Source organism: Seriola lalandi, unplaced genomic scaffold (assembly GCF_002814215.2).
Source record: "Seriola lalandi dorsalis isolate HSWRI2012SDOR001 ecotype SW California unplaced genomic scaffold, Sedor1 jcf7180002054663, whole genome shotgun sequence".
Classification (NCBI taxonomy): domain Eukaryota; kingdom Metazoa; phylum Chordata; class Actinopteri; order Carangiformes; family Carangidae; genus Seriola; species Seriola lalandi.
The window spans coordinates 527,324-545,414 of record NW_019525216.1 but is presented as its reverse complement, the minus strand read 5'-3'; the positions used below and the strand labels follow the sequence as shown (position 1 = coordinate 545,414).

The window sequence follows — 18,091 nt, the reverse complement described above, 5'->3', positions numbered from 1 at the left end:
TAGGGAACAACATTAATTTACCAATCGGTAGTCTGAGTCACAGTCAATGTTTTGCTGTTACTATTTGAGCAGCGTACCTATCGCACTCCTACACAAACTCTACTCAAAACAGCTCCTGACAACACAGATAGGTAAGACATTTAAAATAATGATGACAGATAACACAAGGCCAAACACATCAGCAAGTACCACTATAACGATACTGGCACATCTTTTATCCATGAGACATTTGCGAAACACTGTGGGACCACTCAAAGCCGGACTGGGTGAGTTTGGAAAGCAGTTGGAGGGCAAAGTTCCGATGAGTGCTTACTGGACCATCACCTCTTGTCATGTTTATGAGTGCAGCTATGGAAATTAATGGAAAGCATTAGAGTGGGTAGTGGAGTAGCACTGAGGTCTCTTAGACAGTGCATATTTTATTATTTTGTCCTCATACAAAGAACCCTCCACGGTGTGAATCAGTATATTACATGATTTGACAAAATATGTGGAAGAAATATTAACACAAAACCTGCTACTATCTGCTCCTACTCCCTCATGAACGTTTAAAAGGGTCAGTTGGAAGCATTTGCAAACAACTCATGGAGCTAATTTAGCTTAATTGGCTAACTAGCAGTTGCCATTTCAGGTTTCAGCGTGAGAAACCTGCTTTAATCCATCTCCATCTTAAATCAAGGAGCAATTCTTTCAAGAATTATAAAGAATTGTAAGTGATAAATCTCCCACCAATATCACTGTAAACTGCATATTTGCCATGTGAGAATGGAAAGCCAGACAGGCATAGCAACTGTTACTGAGAGGACAAGGTTTTTGTGTAAATTTTTTCTCAAACAATCAATTTCAACATCCCCCCTTATTCACTTGATATTAGCTTCAAACAATACATGTTAAGACTATTTCCAATTAAACACAGCAACGTGGTGCACGTATACAATCCGTTGTGAGACTGTTGTGTGTCTGGATCCCATGTTCTCCTTTCTAGGTCCCTGTGAAATGTGCTTACAGTGCACACAACTGCCTGCTCTATGATCTATTGCTTGAGAGAGTTACAAAGACTCCCTCATTCATTTTGCTTTCAAGCTCTCTCAAAATACCTGAGTGAAATATGACTTACTGTACTTAAAGTGTCATCCATTCCACCTCTTTCCCACTACACCACTAAATATAACCTCTGACAGTTATTGTCTGCTGGCCACCCACTAAACATTTCATTGTTCTTTAATAAAGACTGGACTTGCTCGTCTTTTGTTACAGTGACAAGCTGTGACGGAGATGCTGATCAACACATTATTGCAGGGAGACAGAGATGTAACATAAGCTTGTGTGACCGCGTTAGCAGGGAGTCGATGTGGCATGCTGTGTGTGTGTGCGCTGCCACTGTAAAATCAATATTGGGAAAAGCAAATGGAAAAAGTCAAGCAAGTGCGTGGAGTTCACACTGAAATGCTCACCAAGAGGTGGCTGATTTCGGGTCAATTTCATGGGACTGCTGTGTGGCAACGTGAATTCAGATGGGATTATAGAAGAAACAGCAGATTAATGGGGGAATCTCCGGGTGGTCCAAAACACATACAGAGAACAATGCTGGAGACTCTCAAACATAAAATGAACAATTCATCTGTTCAAGTATTTTAACAATAATTCACCACCAGCAGAAAATACAACATAAAGAAAACTCTTTAAAACAGGCAATTCCCTTTCATCTTAGGTAATTAGTTTAGCTGCTGATTTGTTAATTACATATCAAATTAAACTCTCCCCTCCCATGTCGTGCCTACCTGTTGTCTTGCGTCTTTGTTTTGGCTGAAGAGAGAAGATGACCATTAAAGCCCCCATGATCCAGACTTTCCTGCTTAGTGATCTGAAAGTCCTGTCAGATTTCACACACTTTCACTCCCACGCTGGGATGGCTCGAGAGTGAAAATGGAGAAAAAAACAAAAACAAAGAGATGCCGGGAGCTTTGCATGAAGAATCAAGTCTCCGGTCTAAACTTCTCCTTTATATTCACCCTGGCTAGGTGGGCAGCACGACGAGCAATAGGAGTGGGAGTAAAACATGCGTGCCTCTGTTGAGTTTTGAATTTTGACGCGCACCCTCCGCAGCCCCCTCCCTTTCCCCTGTTTCCCCGGTCTGAAGCGAGAGCCTGCTAGCTGATCTCTGCTCCGCAAAAGCTACTTTGTACCAGTTGAGCACCTAGATTAATTGAGCGCTTGGAGGAGGAGCCAGTAGCATGCTGGGGAGAGTGGTACTTGCGCGCTTTTCAACAGATCTCACCTCACACGGGGAGGGAGAAATTGGAGGAAGGGAGAGAGCTCATGCTGTACAAAACCATTATTCCTTACTAGCTGCCTTTTAACTACATATCTTGCTGGGGACGGGAGCAGAAGACCATGCTGTGTCCGCGACACTGAGAAAGAGCTGATAGAAGAGTCAGACTGGCAGTGGCTGGTGTAAATATTTAAATTACATACAATCACAAGTGGGAGTTTTTCAGTGAGTGTCTGTTCTACCTGCTAATGCTGACAAGCCATTTTATCAACAGATTAATGAGGGCAGAGGGACGTTCCTGTGATGACATTAACTTTATTAGATCCATCCACTGCAATGGAAACATGCCTGCAAATCGCCAGGAGATAACTGAAATTACATCACCATTATCTTACAGGCTTTCTGTTAATGTCTCAATTTACAATGTAAAATTTACATTTACTGTCAGTCACTGACTACCCCACCTTTCAGAAAAATCAAGCAACATTATATTTCAAGTAATAGAATGAATGGATATTGATGCAGTACTGATTCAGTACTCGTAACTGCAAACACGCTCTCCTGCCTCTATAAGAAGGTCCTTTCGCATCCCAACATAAACCTCATGAGAAAAAAAAAAGGTGATTGCCTCTTCAGAGCTGATCCTGCGGCTGCTTGTTTGGCTGACACTGACCAACTTTACGGAAGATCGTCAGGATTACAGAGAAGGTCGAGAGGTCAGAATGGTTTTCAGATCAACATCTTTTCCCCTTTCCATCCTTTGCTCACAACGGCTGAAAGAATACCACAGAGATGGTTGCCTGATGTGACACATCAAAAAATAGAGATGAGAAGAAATAGAGTGAAAAATACTTCCGCTCCCTGTGCCGCCCACGTGCAATTCATTCATTTCATGAACTGCGTGACGGCAGTCCAATTCAGAAACAGAACGGCCAACCACTGCAATCAAGTACCAATTTGCACCCACTCTATTAACTTGCTTCCTGTTAGCCATGTTGCACTGAGGCCTCCTACAGATGCCAGAGAGATGGTAAGATTACACTGAAATGACAAAGTTTACCAGCATCGATGCTCTAACTCACTTACGGCTGCTGCTTACTGCTGTGGAAAGTGTACACCCACATACACTGTATAATCAAACACACATACACACTCACTCGCACAAAGAAGAAGCAGCCGCGGACACTCTGAAGGTCAAGAACCTTTGAATCACCAATGTTCACCCTATTTCTTTTGTAATTGGATTCTCACACCAGCATGACACCTGCATTATAATGCTAACCACCTCCTTGAAAAAGATCCCTTACTGAGGCAATGAACAAGTGAACAATGTTAGTGAACAAACAGTGTTGTGTCTCTTCCTTTAGCTACACACTTCTGCTTTCTCGCTGCAACAGTTACCTGGGTTTGGTAAATGATTAAAACTACATGATTTTATATCTCAGCAAGCACAGATAGTTTAGTTTATGCTAGCTGTCCTACTTTGTGACATTTGTCGTCACACCAGCCAACAATTTCTCTTCTATTATTAAGGTCAGCCAAGGCTCAATACAGATTTATTTTTTAAGGGAAAAAAGGGGAATCATCTTTATTCAGGTTCATACGCATAAACCTTTCCCTGATCAGATAAATATATGACTCATTGCATTGCTATTTGTCTTTAATTAGGATTTTAATGCGGGAAATAATGTTGTCTATTCTGAAAATATCAAAGTTAAAAAATCCAGATATGTAGGATCTGAACATTTTTAACTCAAAGTTCAGGAATTACTTCATCTCCCTATAATTTACTTGTTTATCCAACTTATATAACTGCCTCAATACATTTTAAATACATGTTTTCTAGACTCATACTCATTCCATACTGAAAACTGAGTTCAAAAGATATCTGTGATGCTATGGTTTATAAAGCTAATGTTGATACATCATCAATTTAAACATAGTTATGTTGCAGACTTGTCCCATTACCATGTTGGACAGTTAATGCAGGTTAGGTTATCAGTTAACCACCAGCAGAGCAACAGATGATATAAATGTCAATATCCATGTACATGTATGTTAACATACTTATACGGGAGGAGATCCCGGTTCAAGGTCAGAGTTAAATTAAGTTATAGTACACATAAGTGGCAGTGTGAGAAAGTGTCAAAAGCATAGCCACTTAGCACGAACCCTTAAGCTGCAGCCCCAGTTTGAGAATTGGTCCAAATCAGCCGAGCATGGCTTTTCAAAGGGTAGCCTAATTATGTTGGAGCTGTAATGACTTTTCATTAAATTAGACACTCCAGAGAATAGGGTGGAATAATCAAATGTCTCTTGGGTAAATCATCTCCACACATATTGAGGCTTATTCCACACCACTTGAGGAAAACAATCTAAAAACAATCTGATTAACTATATGGGGTTCGAGAAAGAAATTGCAATGGCAGCACAAGTGTTTTATAATTGAAATGAAGTTGAATCGAAGAGCACAGAGAACATTTGTCACACTTAGATGTTCAATAACAATCAGGCCCGGTCATTTCAAGGTCCGATGTCCAACATCGTGTAAACAACTACTTGAACATGTAGATGCTTGTACATTTCAAGTATGTGGGTGCTCTGCTGCCCACAGATGACCTCCACACTTAAGATGGCTGTCCATTATCCTAAGTGGTGGGCTTCATACTTTTTTTTTTCCTTCCACCCGAGGTAACCTTTTTCCTCCTGTTTTTCTTTTTTTTTTTTTTTTTTTTTTACTGCTCATCAATTTGATGCCATATACAGCACTTCATTAAAAGGAATGCTGTTAGTCTGTGGGTGTATGTGACTCAGACAGAGACTGGCGAGCCACAGACGGGTAAGTTGCCCCCACTGTCTTTTGAACTAACTGTGTGCGAAAGCAAATACAAATGTAGGCTACTTAAGCCATCGCCGCAGGAAGCTTGTAAACAGCGGCTGATGTATAATGAGAGCGGGGAATCAGGCAAGTTTAGCCGCACAGAGGTGGCTCTAGGTGAAGACCAAAACATGGTTATACTCTCAAACTCGACCGAGCTTCAGCTACAAAAGCTTCAAAAGGTTAGCAACTATTCTGCTTTCATAAGGCCTTTGTTGACTTTCTTACAGGCAGGGTAACGTATATTCGACCATACAGGCCTGTTATATGCAGCATGATGTCATGATGATTAAGAGTATTGATGAAGTATAGTAGACCTGATCAAATCCTACACACACCAATCCCAAGTTCTGACACTCAATTAGCAACACAGAGTAGAAGACATTCAGGTACACGACACTCAGCCCTTTTGTTATGGTTGAAATAATATTATGAATAATATGAATAATATTTCTATTCTATCCTATTCTATATTGTTAGTCATACATTAAGTTGTGGCAAAACTGGGGCATTCTGTGCATGTTGTTATTGATAGTTCACATTTTTAATGTTCTACTTTGGGTTTGTGTTGTTTCCTGCACATTCTGCATATCCATGAACTTATGTTCTCCTTTTCCTATCATCAGATTTATATTACATATTCTAATGCTACAAATTGTAGAAGACTCACTACTTTTATCTTATGTATATTTAAAACTGCTATGGTGTATATTTTTCATATTTTTTGATAGCTGTTTATGTTAATGTAAACCTCTAAATATGTATTTGTGTCTGCATTGGCCCAGTTTCTCGACAGGGATCATTAGTTTCATTGTTCAGTGCAGTATTTATATTGTCCACTAAGTGGCAGCAAAACAGTGTAAGTACATGCATGTTTGGCAGCTTTTGCATGTAAAAAGAATGACAACAAACTGCTGACCTTAACATTTATGTCACAGAGAGGACAAACAGTTGTGAGTTCTTTTCATAGCATTTTACGGTTCAAGTGCTATGTTGCACTACAACATAAAGCAAGTTCCTGTAAGTCCCAATGCTCCATCTGTGCGTTTTAGAGTGACACATACAGGGCATACAGCTGGCATTTGATCAATAAAACTCATGTAGGGAGCCTGTTCTTTTAATACTGGGAGGAGGTCCTGTCAATTGATAAATTAAGGGCCAGGACCTTAACTGACACGGAAGGTTTGATTCATTTGTGTCACATTATCCTCCAGTGACGGCCACATCGAGGCAGTCTAAAGGCCACTGCTGTCACGTCATTCATGCCTCGCTCATTAATCTATACTAGAAAAACAAAACAAACAAAAACAACCTCTAAAAAGGACAAATGTGCAAGTAAGAGCCAAAATATATAGATAATAGATTAGATAATTTAGTGCTTCTTAAAGTAGTGTGACCCATCAGTCAATTCAACTAAGGGAAACTAACTTTACAGTACGGACGATAAACAGAATGTGCTGGATAAACTAACTATGTAAAAATAACTTTAGGCAAGCAAGTAACATATACAGAATGCAAACGTATGCATGTAACAGTGCTGATTGATTGACAGGTATTTTTAAGTGTCCCAAATGGGTTGTTGACCTGTATGGGCTTTAAAGACACTAGAGTAACAATATGCAGTGACACATATTCCAGGCATTTCCTATAAATCTCACCAAAACAGAAATCTCATTAAAAAGCCAACTCAGTGTATTCAGACGACTAAAAGGACAAAGCAGGAAAATGGTTAATGATCACCCTTCTTCTGAACTGCCTTTATACTGTATCTGCCTGCATTAATTGCCAGGTGTAAGGCCTGATACTCAAATGCACATTAGGACCTTTGCCTTCTCGGTACATTATATCTGAGAAATGGTTCAGTGTGTTAATCTTTTTTTTGATTTGGATATGATTCATACGGTTTAGCTTATTCAAGATATCCTCTTTCCAGACATATGACAAGGTGAGGCCTTAATTATACTGCAGATTGACAACACTGACTAGTCAACTCTAGATTTAAAAAAAAAAAAAACAAACAAGTTTCAATATATCAGGCAACAGATTACACAAAAGTGAAATGTTCATAAATCTGACTTCATGACAGGTGAGTAGTGTTCTCTCTTCTGTTAACAAATGAGCCACAGATGAGCCACATACAATTATAATATAGCAAGATGAAGATCAGAAATGTTCTTTTTTGCTCATGCATCAGCAGGGCACACATCTCAGCCCATTACTCTTACATCCTAAAGTGTGTAATGCCGTTTGGCTTATTATATCTATAATCTACAACCATCATAAAAAAAAATACAAAAGAGGTCGCTACTTGCAAAACATATCATCTATATGAAGTTGTTTTTGGAGCAATGTATTTCTTTAAAAATTCTATTTACCTAAACTTTATGATCTATCGTTTTAGTAAGTTAGTAATAAGTTTTTATCATGTAAGATCAAATTTGTTTAAGAAAATACTATATATATATATATATATATATATATATATATATAATCCTTATTTAATTGCACCGATAGAGAAGAAATGGAAGGTGCACTGTCATGTATTAAACAGTAGAGGGAGCAATTGGTTTATTCTGAAAAACCAATCAGCACTCACACAGCCTTCTCCATGAGGGAGGCATCAACTTCAATATTGTGCTGTTCAGTTTACAACAATCTCGTGTTATCTCGCTAAAAGCAAAGCCGGCAATGACTGCATTTCTCCTATCTAAACAGCATTTGGATCAAAACCATTCTGCCTTTTAACATCTGCGCATTTCATGCAGCATAGATTTTACAACAAAGATTAGGGGCCCCTGACAAAAAGAAAAATGTAAATAAAAGAGAGCAGACATCCTTTTTTTTCCATGACGTAACACAAGGTCTGCCAAAAGCACACTGTGAGGTGTCAGAGCTCTTTCTAAAACAAACTATAAATCTTCCATTTTCCAATATACATTTTTCTGTCAGCTTTGTGTTCGAAAAAAAATAAAACGCAAAAAAAAACACCAGGCAGTGATGATCTAGTCTGTTTGATGGCTGCTGAGAATAGAAGAAAACTCTGGGCAACAGTCAGTCATTTCCTGGGACATTTTCTTTGATACGTGCTAAGAACTGCAACCGAAGCAGTACTGTTTAAAGAGGAAATGAAATGTAAAGAGTGTAGGAAATGGTTCCCATTAAGCTTTCTCAGTGGCAAGTCATCAACATAAAACAAAATGTGAAACTGTTAATGGATAGTTCTTGCACAGGGAGGAAGAAACTGAAATCAGCAACACAGGAAATGGAATGGTCCGCTACAGTATATTAGAAAATCAGAAACATGGCTTTACGGTTATCCTCTTATGCTACACGCACTTTTCTAAATATTAACAATGGACCTGTGGAAAAGCAGTCATTCATCCTAGTGCAAATGAAAACATGACATGAAAGCAAGACTGTCAGAAACGAGAGTATTTCAACTGTATTTGGCCAACGTACAGTGCACCCAAACACCCAGATGCTCATATTGGAAAGAATCTGCAACCTGCTGTTTTTAATTATGGATCAATTAGGAATGGCCTTTAGAGGGCATAAGGAACACAGTGGGCACAGAGGTTGTCATGAGGCACGTTTTTAAAAGCAGCACTGCACCAGTAGGGGATGATGCGTGGGAGAGTCTGCACGTCCAAGCTTTACTGTACAGTTAACAACACGTATGAAGGATGGCTCTGGGATTCAAACCAACCGATAATCACAGCAGTAATGACACTCAGCGTTTTCTTTCCCGCACAGTCACCAAACCATCTGCCATCACTAATATCAAGTACACCGTCATCCTAACCATAATAGGTTGCCGCAGTGACAATGGGCGCACACTACCTGCCCAGATGGTGTGAATCAGTGGGCAGCGGGCCTTGTGGTGCGCGCCGCATCTCGCTGCCATCAATCATGGACAAATGTGGTCCGGTGAAAAGGTTATAAACGGTGGCACAAAAACAAAAGCCTAATTTCCGTGAGAGGGCCAAGCAGGACAGCTCAGCCACTTTTATGTTTATTGAACCCCAGTGAATCCACTATTTGTTTGGCACTGTATCATAGCTAATAAAATATCTTGTGTCCACGTTGTAGAATGAGGCAGCACAGCTGTTTAGGGACATCTTGAATAAACAATGAGGAAGCCTTGGCAAGCTCCTTGTATTCATGTTTGTGTGTATACATAAACACACAATATCTTCCTTGTCATACATTATTATTTCCTACTTTTTTCTTCCACCTTTTCTTTGAAAAATTGCTGATTGTAAACAGAGAAGAGATGTATGACTCCAAGCACCAGTTTTATTGATGCATCTCATCTACAGAACTTTCCTCAAGCCATAAGAAAAAGCTGACGTGCTCGCCAGAGTCCTAATTTTAATCAAGCTGTCCCATTGCACCAAGAAGTACATCCAGTAAAGTCAGTCATACAGAGAAGCAGTTGAAAACAAGTAGCCTCTCTTTACTGCAGTCTGACTGCAGACAAAAGGAAACGCACAGATTTTGAATCATCTCACATCCTGCACCGGTGGTTATATAGGGCTGTCCAACATGGACGCCGGCCAAGCAGTTACAGTTCGACGCGAGTCTCAATGGCACCCGCTCGAGTCGATCTGTCATTAGCGCAGCCCCACCTGCTGCCATTGTGCACCCTGTAGGCCCGGCCTGTGCCACATTCTTTTATTACACCCTGACATGTAGCTGCTGTCTGTGTAACACTGAGCACACTGTTACACATCAGTGTTCACTCGTCCGTACATGACACGGAAGAGTGTCCGAACCAACAATGGAAAATTACAATACAAGCTGATCAGTGCTTTACAACTCAGTCAGGTGTGAGATGTATTGGGTCAAGCCAAAACATATCAGGGATCAAAATTGTCACTGAGCAGCAACAAATGAAAAATCTGCACAGGTGGTTTGCAAGGACATCAAAATTCCGGTTTTGTTTACCCTAACCAAAGCCCTTAGTCTCCTCTTAGAACAGTGGATATTACATTACAGCAGTGTTCATTCTGAATCATAGCTCCTCATATCCGATTCAACTCCAAATAAAAACTATGAAACTCATGCTGAGATGTGATGTTGCCAATAAAACGTGGTACACGTGGTGCAAGCAGTGGTGCGATTGCTGCGGTTATTTGGGAGCTCAAATATCGCCACATAAGCAATCCAGATGCTAGATGAAAACATAATTTAGTGCTCCTTCGAATCGGAGCTGTCCTAAACCCCAACAGCAATAAACATAACTCTTTGCTCCACTTCATTTTAGCAAATATTGTATACTGAACATTATCATTCAACAGACTATCTTACCCAATTGTGCTCTGCTTGAGATAGCAAGGGAGCAGTTAAGTCCTCTGCATGCAAAATCATACTGAGGTCTTATATTATTAAATATGCACAGTTTAATCAGCTTGCTCTGTTTCAGTCACACATCTTGTTCAGTTGAGAGGGTGGGGATTTATCCAGAATGTAAGTTCATGTAGGGGAATGAGCACAGCAGTGGTCTCTGCACATAAAGATTTTTTTTTTTTTCATTAGGCTTTATGTTACTTCTGATTCACTGTGCAACAAAAAAGCAAAATGAGTAAGGAAAATGAGTCCTTTTGGTCTGAGTGATTGAAAAGATAAGCTGGTATCTTTGCATATACAAATCGCAACTAGTGGAAAACTTTTACATTCACAGACAACTCTGGTTTATTATAACTTGTGGGGGGGAATGTGTAGAATTTACACATAAAGATTGGTTTATTTGTCACTCAGAGTACAAATTTAAAACAGAAAGTCTGCATTATTAACACAGGGATTCTGAATGACAGTCAGACAGTCAGGGCAATAAATAGTTGCTGTTGGTTGCATCATGGGAAATGCAGGTTCCAGCATTTTTGGAGCTTGTCCCATACCACGGACTAAAAAGAAAACACTATCTTGGGCTCTGCTGCTTCAACTTTGACCACTTTTACTAACATGTATCTCTTTTGAAATCCACAACATTTTGATGCAAGGGTAACCCTTTAAATCAAGAGACCATATAACTTTCTTTTCAAGTGACAATTACGAGCTAACGCTTGAAATAAGCTATTGTGGCACAGCAGTAGTGCAAGTGGAGAACAGTCATAAAGTCACTGATCGGATGAGACTGAATAATGCTGTAAAAGTAAAACCCCTGAGTGTACTGAACTGAGCAAAGGTGCGTTTGACCGTTTCAACTGAATTCAACTTAAAAAGGCGGAAGAGTGTAGTGAGTGACTTTGTTGCTTTTCCTTTCAAAAGTAACAGTCTTGCTTCAAGGTCAAACAATCATAATTACAGATCTAATAACAGAACATGAGAGTTCTGTGAGCAAAGTTCACATATAGTTGTTTTAGAGCTGAAATAATTTGTAGATTATTCAATGAGTGATTGGCATAAAATAAAAATTAAAAAACAATACCTATTCACCTCATTTGTTTCAGTAGTATTGTTTTTCAAAAAGTCAGTTGAGAAATGCAATTGCGTTATCTTGGATGGACAACCTTGAACAGCCCTTGGCTGTCCCGGGGTCACAAACAGTATCATGAATGACATATTCATCCACTGCCTCAGGCCATGATCTCATCTAAAATCTATTAGGCTGGCTCTGATGGCAGCTCATCAGCAACAGTGACAGGTGAAACACTAACCGTGTCAATGATGCTAACACTGCAGCGATGCTCAAGCCCCACCCGGCATACATCAGCTTTCTATTAATAAACCAGAGAGTGGAGGGGAAACCCTTCTCCCTGGGTAAATGGCGAGACACGTTGCAAGCCATCTTCCCACACAGACCTGAACCCCGTAACCAAACGCCACCAGCGCCAGCAGCTATGGTAACACTGGAGTATCACCCCCTCTCTTATGTTTCCCACATCAGGGCCAGATTACGTGTCAGTGCGGGGGAAGTTGCAGCATGAGTTTCATCATATTATGCCATCATTCAGCTCACTTTCAGGGAGGGGCTGAGAAAAAAAGCGATGATGCTCGGTGGAAACAGTCGATTTACTTTGTTATTACCAGTCTTATCTGATATACTGTAGGAAGGCAGGCAAATGATTAAAATGTAAATAGCAGCGGTGCAAAATGAGATTAGAGGAGGATTCATTGAAAAGATGTGTTTAACATCTAATTTAAGAGCTGAACCCGAGCCAACAGCTTCTGGTCATTAATCCTTGTAGATTGAGAAGGGATACTAGATTGTGTCTGTTTCATGCCTCTCCAAATCACTTAAGTCTGTCCGCGTTAAAATACTTTAATCCTGATTGTGGATTGTCTGTGGTTCCCTGCATCTTTGATCTGAAACTAGAGGACAATCAATATGCACAATCTACAAGGCTATCTTAAGTTTCAACCAATCTCACGCAAAATGCTCAGATCACACAGGCCTGCACTTTCATGTAAGGGCCAAAGGTAGTACACACCATTGTGTGTACGGGAAGACAGCGCCACTGAAATATTCCCCTTATGTTGTGTTGTCATTTCAAAGCGATCACTCTCCGGTGACAGGAACAAAGGGTGAACACTCCTGGCCACAGATTGTCCTTAAGAGCGGATGCTACAGTACATATCCTGTGAGGCTAATTCAGCCGCGCACACTTTGCACTGACAGTGGGGAACAAACACTGTGATTAACGCGTCTTTACATGCTGACACAAAGGAAAGACAATTGCTTCTCTAACACATACATTGTAAATATTGCAGCGATGGTGGATGTGGAGAGGGCAATAAAGAGCAAAATGGCAGTTTCCTCTGTGGTAAATTGTGTCAAATGCAGCCTGTTCAATGTTGCCTATGTAAAACTGCCTACTGAGGTTACTCAGCCCTAGTCATTTTGAAACACCGTAAGAAGCAAGACTACCCAAAATTTCTAATATACTAAAGTAAAGAGAGACACAAGTCAGAAAAACAAAAATAATTTTGGACAGCAGACATATACTATTCCTCTTTCACCTCGTATCTTTCACCACTTTCAAATTTGCAATGAAATCTTGCAAGCTCTGGAGGGTGTAAACCCCAAGGTTAAAAAAAAAAGGAAAAAAAAAAAGAAAACTGTGGCTTGGATGAAACAATGTTATACAAACTCAAGCTGTGCAAGTGTCAAACATTGTTTGAACCCACAGAAGTTCTTTCGTTTTCTGGTGGAGATCAAAAAGTTTCCAAAGATGCCAAATATGTTAGGTTGAACTTCAGAGAAATGTGCATAAAATGATGCACAAGACGTCCTGAATATTTCCATGTGATGGAAATGGTGCAGCCATAAAAACATGGATGCTTGAATATTTTACCCGTGTACTGAAGCTTCAATGAAGCATTGGACTAAGATGATAAAGAATAAGATCCTCTCAGACACATTAGGATAAGATGATTTCTTCAAACTTTAAAGCTGCTTAAGGGAAAATATAAAAGGGGACAACTGGTGGTGGATAGGATTGCAGGTTTATGCAGATGCAGAGATGTACAAAGAAGGAAGGAAGGAAAACAACGAAACAATACAAATCCATTTACTTTTCCTGATGATTGATTTAGTTACACCACAGACATCACTATGGTGCGTAAGATGATACAGTAGGTAAACCACCTATGTGAGCGTCCCATACAATGTAAGCCATGCATGACTGAGTGCATCTATGAATTAATCACACAGCAATCCTCTGCTGTATAGCAGCTAATGTACACAGTTTCTCTCATCTGCCACCAACCTCTGCTTTTTTCCTCAAGCTCAAAATCAAAATAACACTATAACCTTCAAATCCACCTCCACATGATACTATAGTGTCTGACCTTTAACCCTGTCAAAGCTATTTCCAGAGCCACTATGGTGTACCTAACAGAACTAGGTTGAGTTCCTGCTCATAAAAATTACATGAAGTTAACTTGACTGGCAGAAATGTCTGTCTGAATTATGCATTGCATAGTAAACACTGAGCTCTGACAGTGTACTCCTTCCTGACACGTTTCAGTTCAATATAAAGTGAACATAAAACATTGAGCTGTCCCTCGAGCACGGCAGTTAATGGTACAGAAGTCGTTTGGAGAAGTAAGGTGGACGACGGCGCCGCCACATTGATGATGGCAGCTGAGGTTGTTAATGTGATGTTATGAGTTGTCTTTAAGTTATGCAGTCATGGCTCATTGATAATCCATATGTGGATGTAGGGAAGCATGTGGTGAGAGCGATTATAAAAATGAAAAGGGCTGCCAATTTGTGTGAATCGTTCATGGATGGATGGATTACTTAACAGGCCTACCGGGCACAGACCTGGGTGCCCCAGCAGTCAAAGGGCTCCTTATATTTGAAGTAACAAACTGTCACAGAGCGTAAGAGCAGGAAAGTCTTGATTCTGCGTGTGTGTGTTTTTAATCACCGTCTTTTACGATTGAGTATCTGCCAACCAAATCTAATCCAATGTTTGGTTTTGTTTATTTTTTTCCTTCACAGTACAGCTGCACAGCGTGCTGAGGGTACAGAGATATTTTCAGGGCACGGACGGCTTCTCGTCATCTCCAATGTGAACTAAACACTGAATTTCAGGCAGCGAATTTCATGGCTACAAAAAGAAATAAAACCAAGATGGAAAACTACAACAAGGAGAAAAACTGACTACAGAGAGGTGTAAAACAACAACAAGACATGTACAACCGCTGCAAAGGGAAAAATTATAAAAGAGACATCAAGAAATAGACGAAAACTATCTACAAACAGATGCAAAAAAAAAAAAACTACAGAGATAAAATGACTGCAAAGAAACGTAAGGCGACAACAATAAGATGCAAAACTACAATAAACGACACTTACGTTTTGCCTCTCTCTCTTCTCCTAAGTAGGAGGGTTTGGCGTCTTTTACTGTGCCCCAGGTTCTGTTGTCAAATAATTCATTGATGGAATCAAATGGTTCCTTCTATGGCATGCTAATCTCCCCCCTTGCTCAATTCCCCTTCACTGATAATCATCAAGCTGGTGCAGTGTCTGAACCGTGTGCAGTGCCTATGTGGTGCCATAAAATTAATGCAACACACACACACACACAGACACACACACACACACACACAAAGAAAAAAGTAGGGTTGTCTTCAGTGAACCCCCTTCAGATTGACTGTACTCCCTTCTCTACTTTCCCCCACCAATTGTATGTGACAAATACAGCAGGTGAATACGTTCCAATATGTCTCCACTCTCCTGAGGGAGGGATTCATTTTCCCAGCCAGGCACCAGAACACTGTGAGCCATGACAGCTTGCTCTCAGTAGTAGGCTTTTCATGGTTTCGGTTTTAAATCAGAGCACAATGGTGGAAACCATCCAGTTTCTCTGCGGTTACGCAACTAATTTCAATCACGCTGTTCACAGGTGTCAATTACAGCAACCTATTCTGCAGGTTTACAAGCCTCAGCGCCGTTTTAATGTGAGGCCACCAAATTACAGTGAGTGCTGCTTAGCGTGCATTCGTCTCAGCGGTACAAATGAACACTGCTCAAGTAGTAGTTTGCTCATTTCCAGGGAACAGCAGAATTTAGTTAAGGAAAATTTCCCGCAGTGGTGTGCAACAACACTAAATGCACACACACTATTGAGGGACACACACTAATACACATACACAAGGTGAGTTTTCCACCCAGAGATGAGATTTGTATGTGCTCTGGGGAAGGGAGAAACTGGGGGTTTTCTAATGCAGTTAGGGACTGCTGCACTGTTTCATCCAGCTCCAGTGGAAGACACACACCAGTCTGCAAGCCTCTGCTGTGGCCTCAGCTCATAGCCCATCATTTTCTCTGCTCTCCAGGAATGAGCAGAGGGAGAGGGACTGACCAGGGTTTAGACACAGGAAAAAACTGCATGTCTGAGTTAAGAAGGGCAGGAGCATAAACAGGACGGATGGATAGCTGAGCTGAGTCAGTGATTTTGATATTGATCAAATGAAATGTTTGGAAAGCGAAATGGCTCGACATAATCCAAATTTATGCTGCAACTGATGATTACTTTAATCACTGAGTGATCTGTTGTGCATTTTTTTAAATTAATCTATTTATCATTTTGTCCATAAAATGTCAGACAGTTGTGAAATATGCCATTACCAACTGCGTTATCCCTGTTTTGTCTGTGCAACAGTCCCAAACCCAAAGATGGATTCAGTTTAGAAGGGCGTAAAAAGCAAATCTTAACTTTTAGAGAAGGTCAAACCAACAACCTTTTGGACATTTTTGCTTGATAAATGACTAAGTGATTGATAAATCTTCAAATCTGTTTCGGCACTAATCCAAGTGTTTTGATTTTTGGTTATTATGTTGATATTGCTTTATTCACCTAAGGCAACTGGGTAGTGGAGCAAGACAAGTTAGATATAGATGATAAAACTGATAAGCAACATGTCTAGTTTTGGCTTTGCTTGCTGTAGTATTCCCAGTTCCATCAGTTGAATTAGTCAAAATTTGCTTTGTTGAATACCCCACATGACCTCACCTGCAACTTGCGTAACTTTATTCACATCTTCTTCAAGCAACGTGTTACAGTTTTTTTCCTTCACATACATTGCATACCATTTAAACTCGCCTTTCCTGTGCTCATCTCCAGGATTAATTATTTTGAAGTAGTCTTGCTGTGTTTGTGATGGAATTTGTCTATTTACATTAGGGCACAGGCTTACAACCAAGACAGACTGTGTCCTCACATTTCATGCTTAAAACCACAATCTCTAAGCCCCCCCACCCTCCTCCTCCTCTCCAATCTTGTGTGGGGTGTCAGGAAAAAGAAACAGACCTCATGGCACAGTGAGCATAGAGACATTTGCTCGCTGCACGGTTTGACAGCAGCTCAACAGCAATTTGAATCTTCACAAGTTCGATAATGTTCTTCTCGTAAATTGCAGCCGTGAGCAGACAGCCCTTCAACTAGAGGACTCACTGTTATGGCAGGTGTCTGAATTGCTGAAATATCCTTGAGGAAAGCACCGCCAGCTGCGGTAATGTTGTACAACAGCCATCCTGACGTCCGCAGAGCATCACAGTAACCCCTGCTCCCTACTGCAATGAACATTTCATAATCTCCCGATCGCCTGGCTTTGCTGAAACAGTACAGAAAGGGTTAAAGTCTGCATCAAACAGTGCAGGCTCGGCAAGCATCATAAAATCCCATTTCATGTTCAAGCTGTGGCGCCACGGCACTGTTCTTTATCTGGGCTTGGGGTCAATAGGGAATCGATGAATTTCATTTCCCATCTTCATAGCTCAGCAACAGAAATTGACCAAATTCACTTGAGAACATCGAATGATTCAACAGATATAGTCCATGGCTGAATTCTGTGTGGCAGGCAGTAGGAACTTTTAAGCTTATCAAAAAAGAAGCACCAATTATTCAAGATTACTATTATTCAATGTTTGAAATGTTTGAATATTGAAAGAATATTGTTAACAAGTTGAAAAAGATGTGCACACAGAGATATTTCTCATTGAGTAGATACAGTATAACACAGTGAGGATCTCTACGTGCAGCTTTGTTTGCCACTGAGCAACTGCTCATGTGAGAAGATGCATAAAGCATACACAAAACTCAGTTACATTTATGGGAAGATTGCATTATTTCGACTCTCTTTTGTCCTGGGATTCATTCAACCAATAACAATAAATTGAGAGTAATATATTCCTTTAAAGCATTTGGAAATGCTCTCTCTCTCTCACTCTCTCTCCAGCAAGTTAATTTACTAATTTAAAATGAATCACCTAAAGCCCATTTGTAGTCTTTTATTCTCATTTTAAACATTTTAAACCTGAGATTGGCCCCATGGTTTGGGGTTTCTCGAGAAGAAAATCAAATTTAACAGTTGAGTTTCTGCAGAGCCGTCCCATTTCACAATGAGCACGGATTTACACCAAATTCCCACCTCTGAAAGGATCTTACACAGCAAGATCTCCCTTTATTGCCTGCAGGACTGTAAAC

The 18,091-nt window shown here is 40.3% G+C and overlaps 1 protein-coding gene across 3 annotated transcripts in view; it reads right to left on the bottom strand.

Annotated features, from left to right (window-relative positions):
* Positions 1 to 18,091, bottom strand: part of kcnip4a (potassium voltage-gated channel interacting protein 4a) — a 119,882-nt gene that overhangs the window by 55,653 nt on the left and 46,138 nt on the right. Inside the window, exon 1 of one of the 3 annotated variants that reach the window (XM_023421069.2) lies at positions 1,782 to 2,067. The exons of the other annotated variants lie outside the window; for them this stretch is intronic. Within the exon in view, the coding sequence (XP_023276837.1) occupies positions 1,782 to 1,839 (58 nt within the window). The 5' untranslated portion in view covers positions 1,840 to 2,067. Of the gene's footprint in view, positions 1 to 1,781; positions 2,068 to 18,091 lie in introns of those variants that run through there. 3 annotated transcript variants of the gene reach the window in all.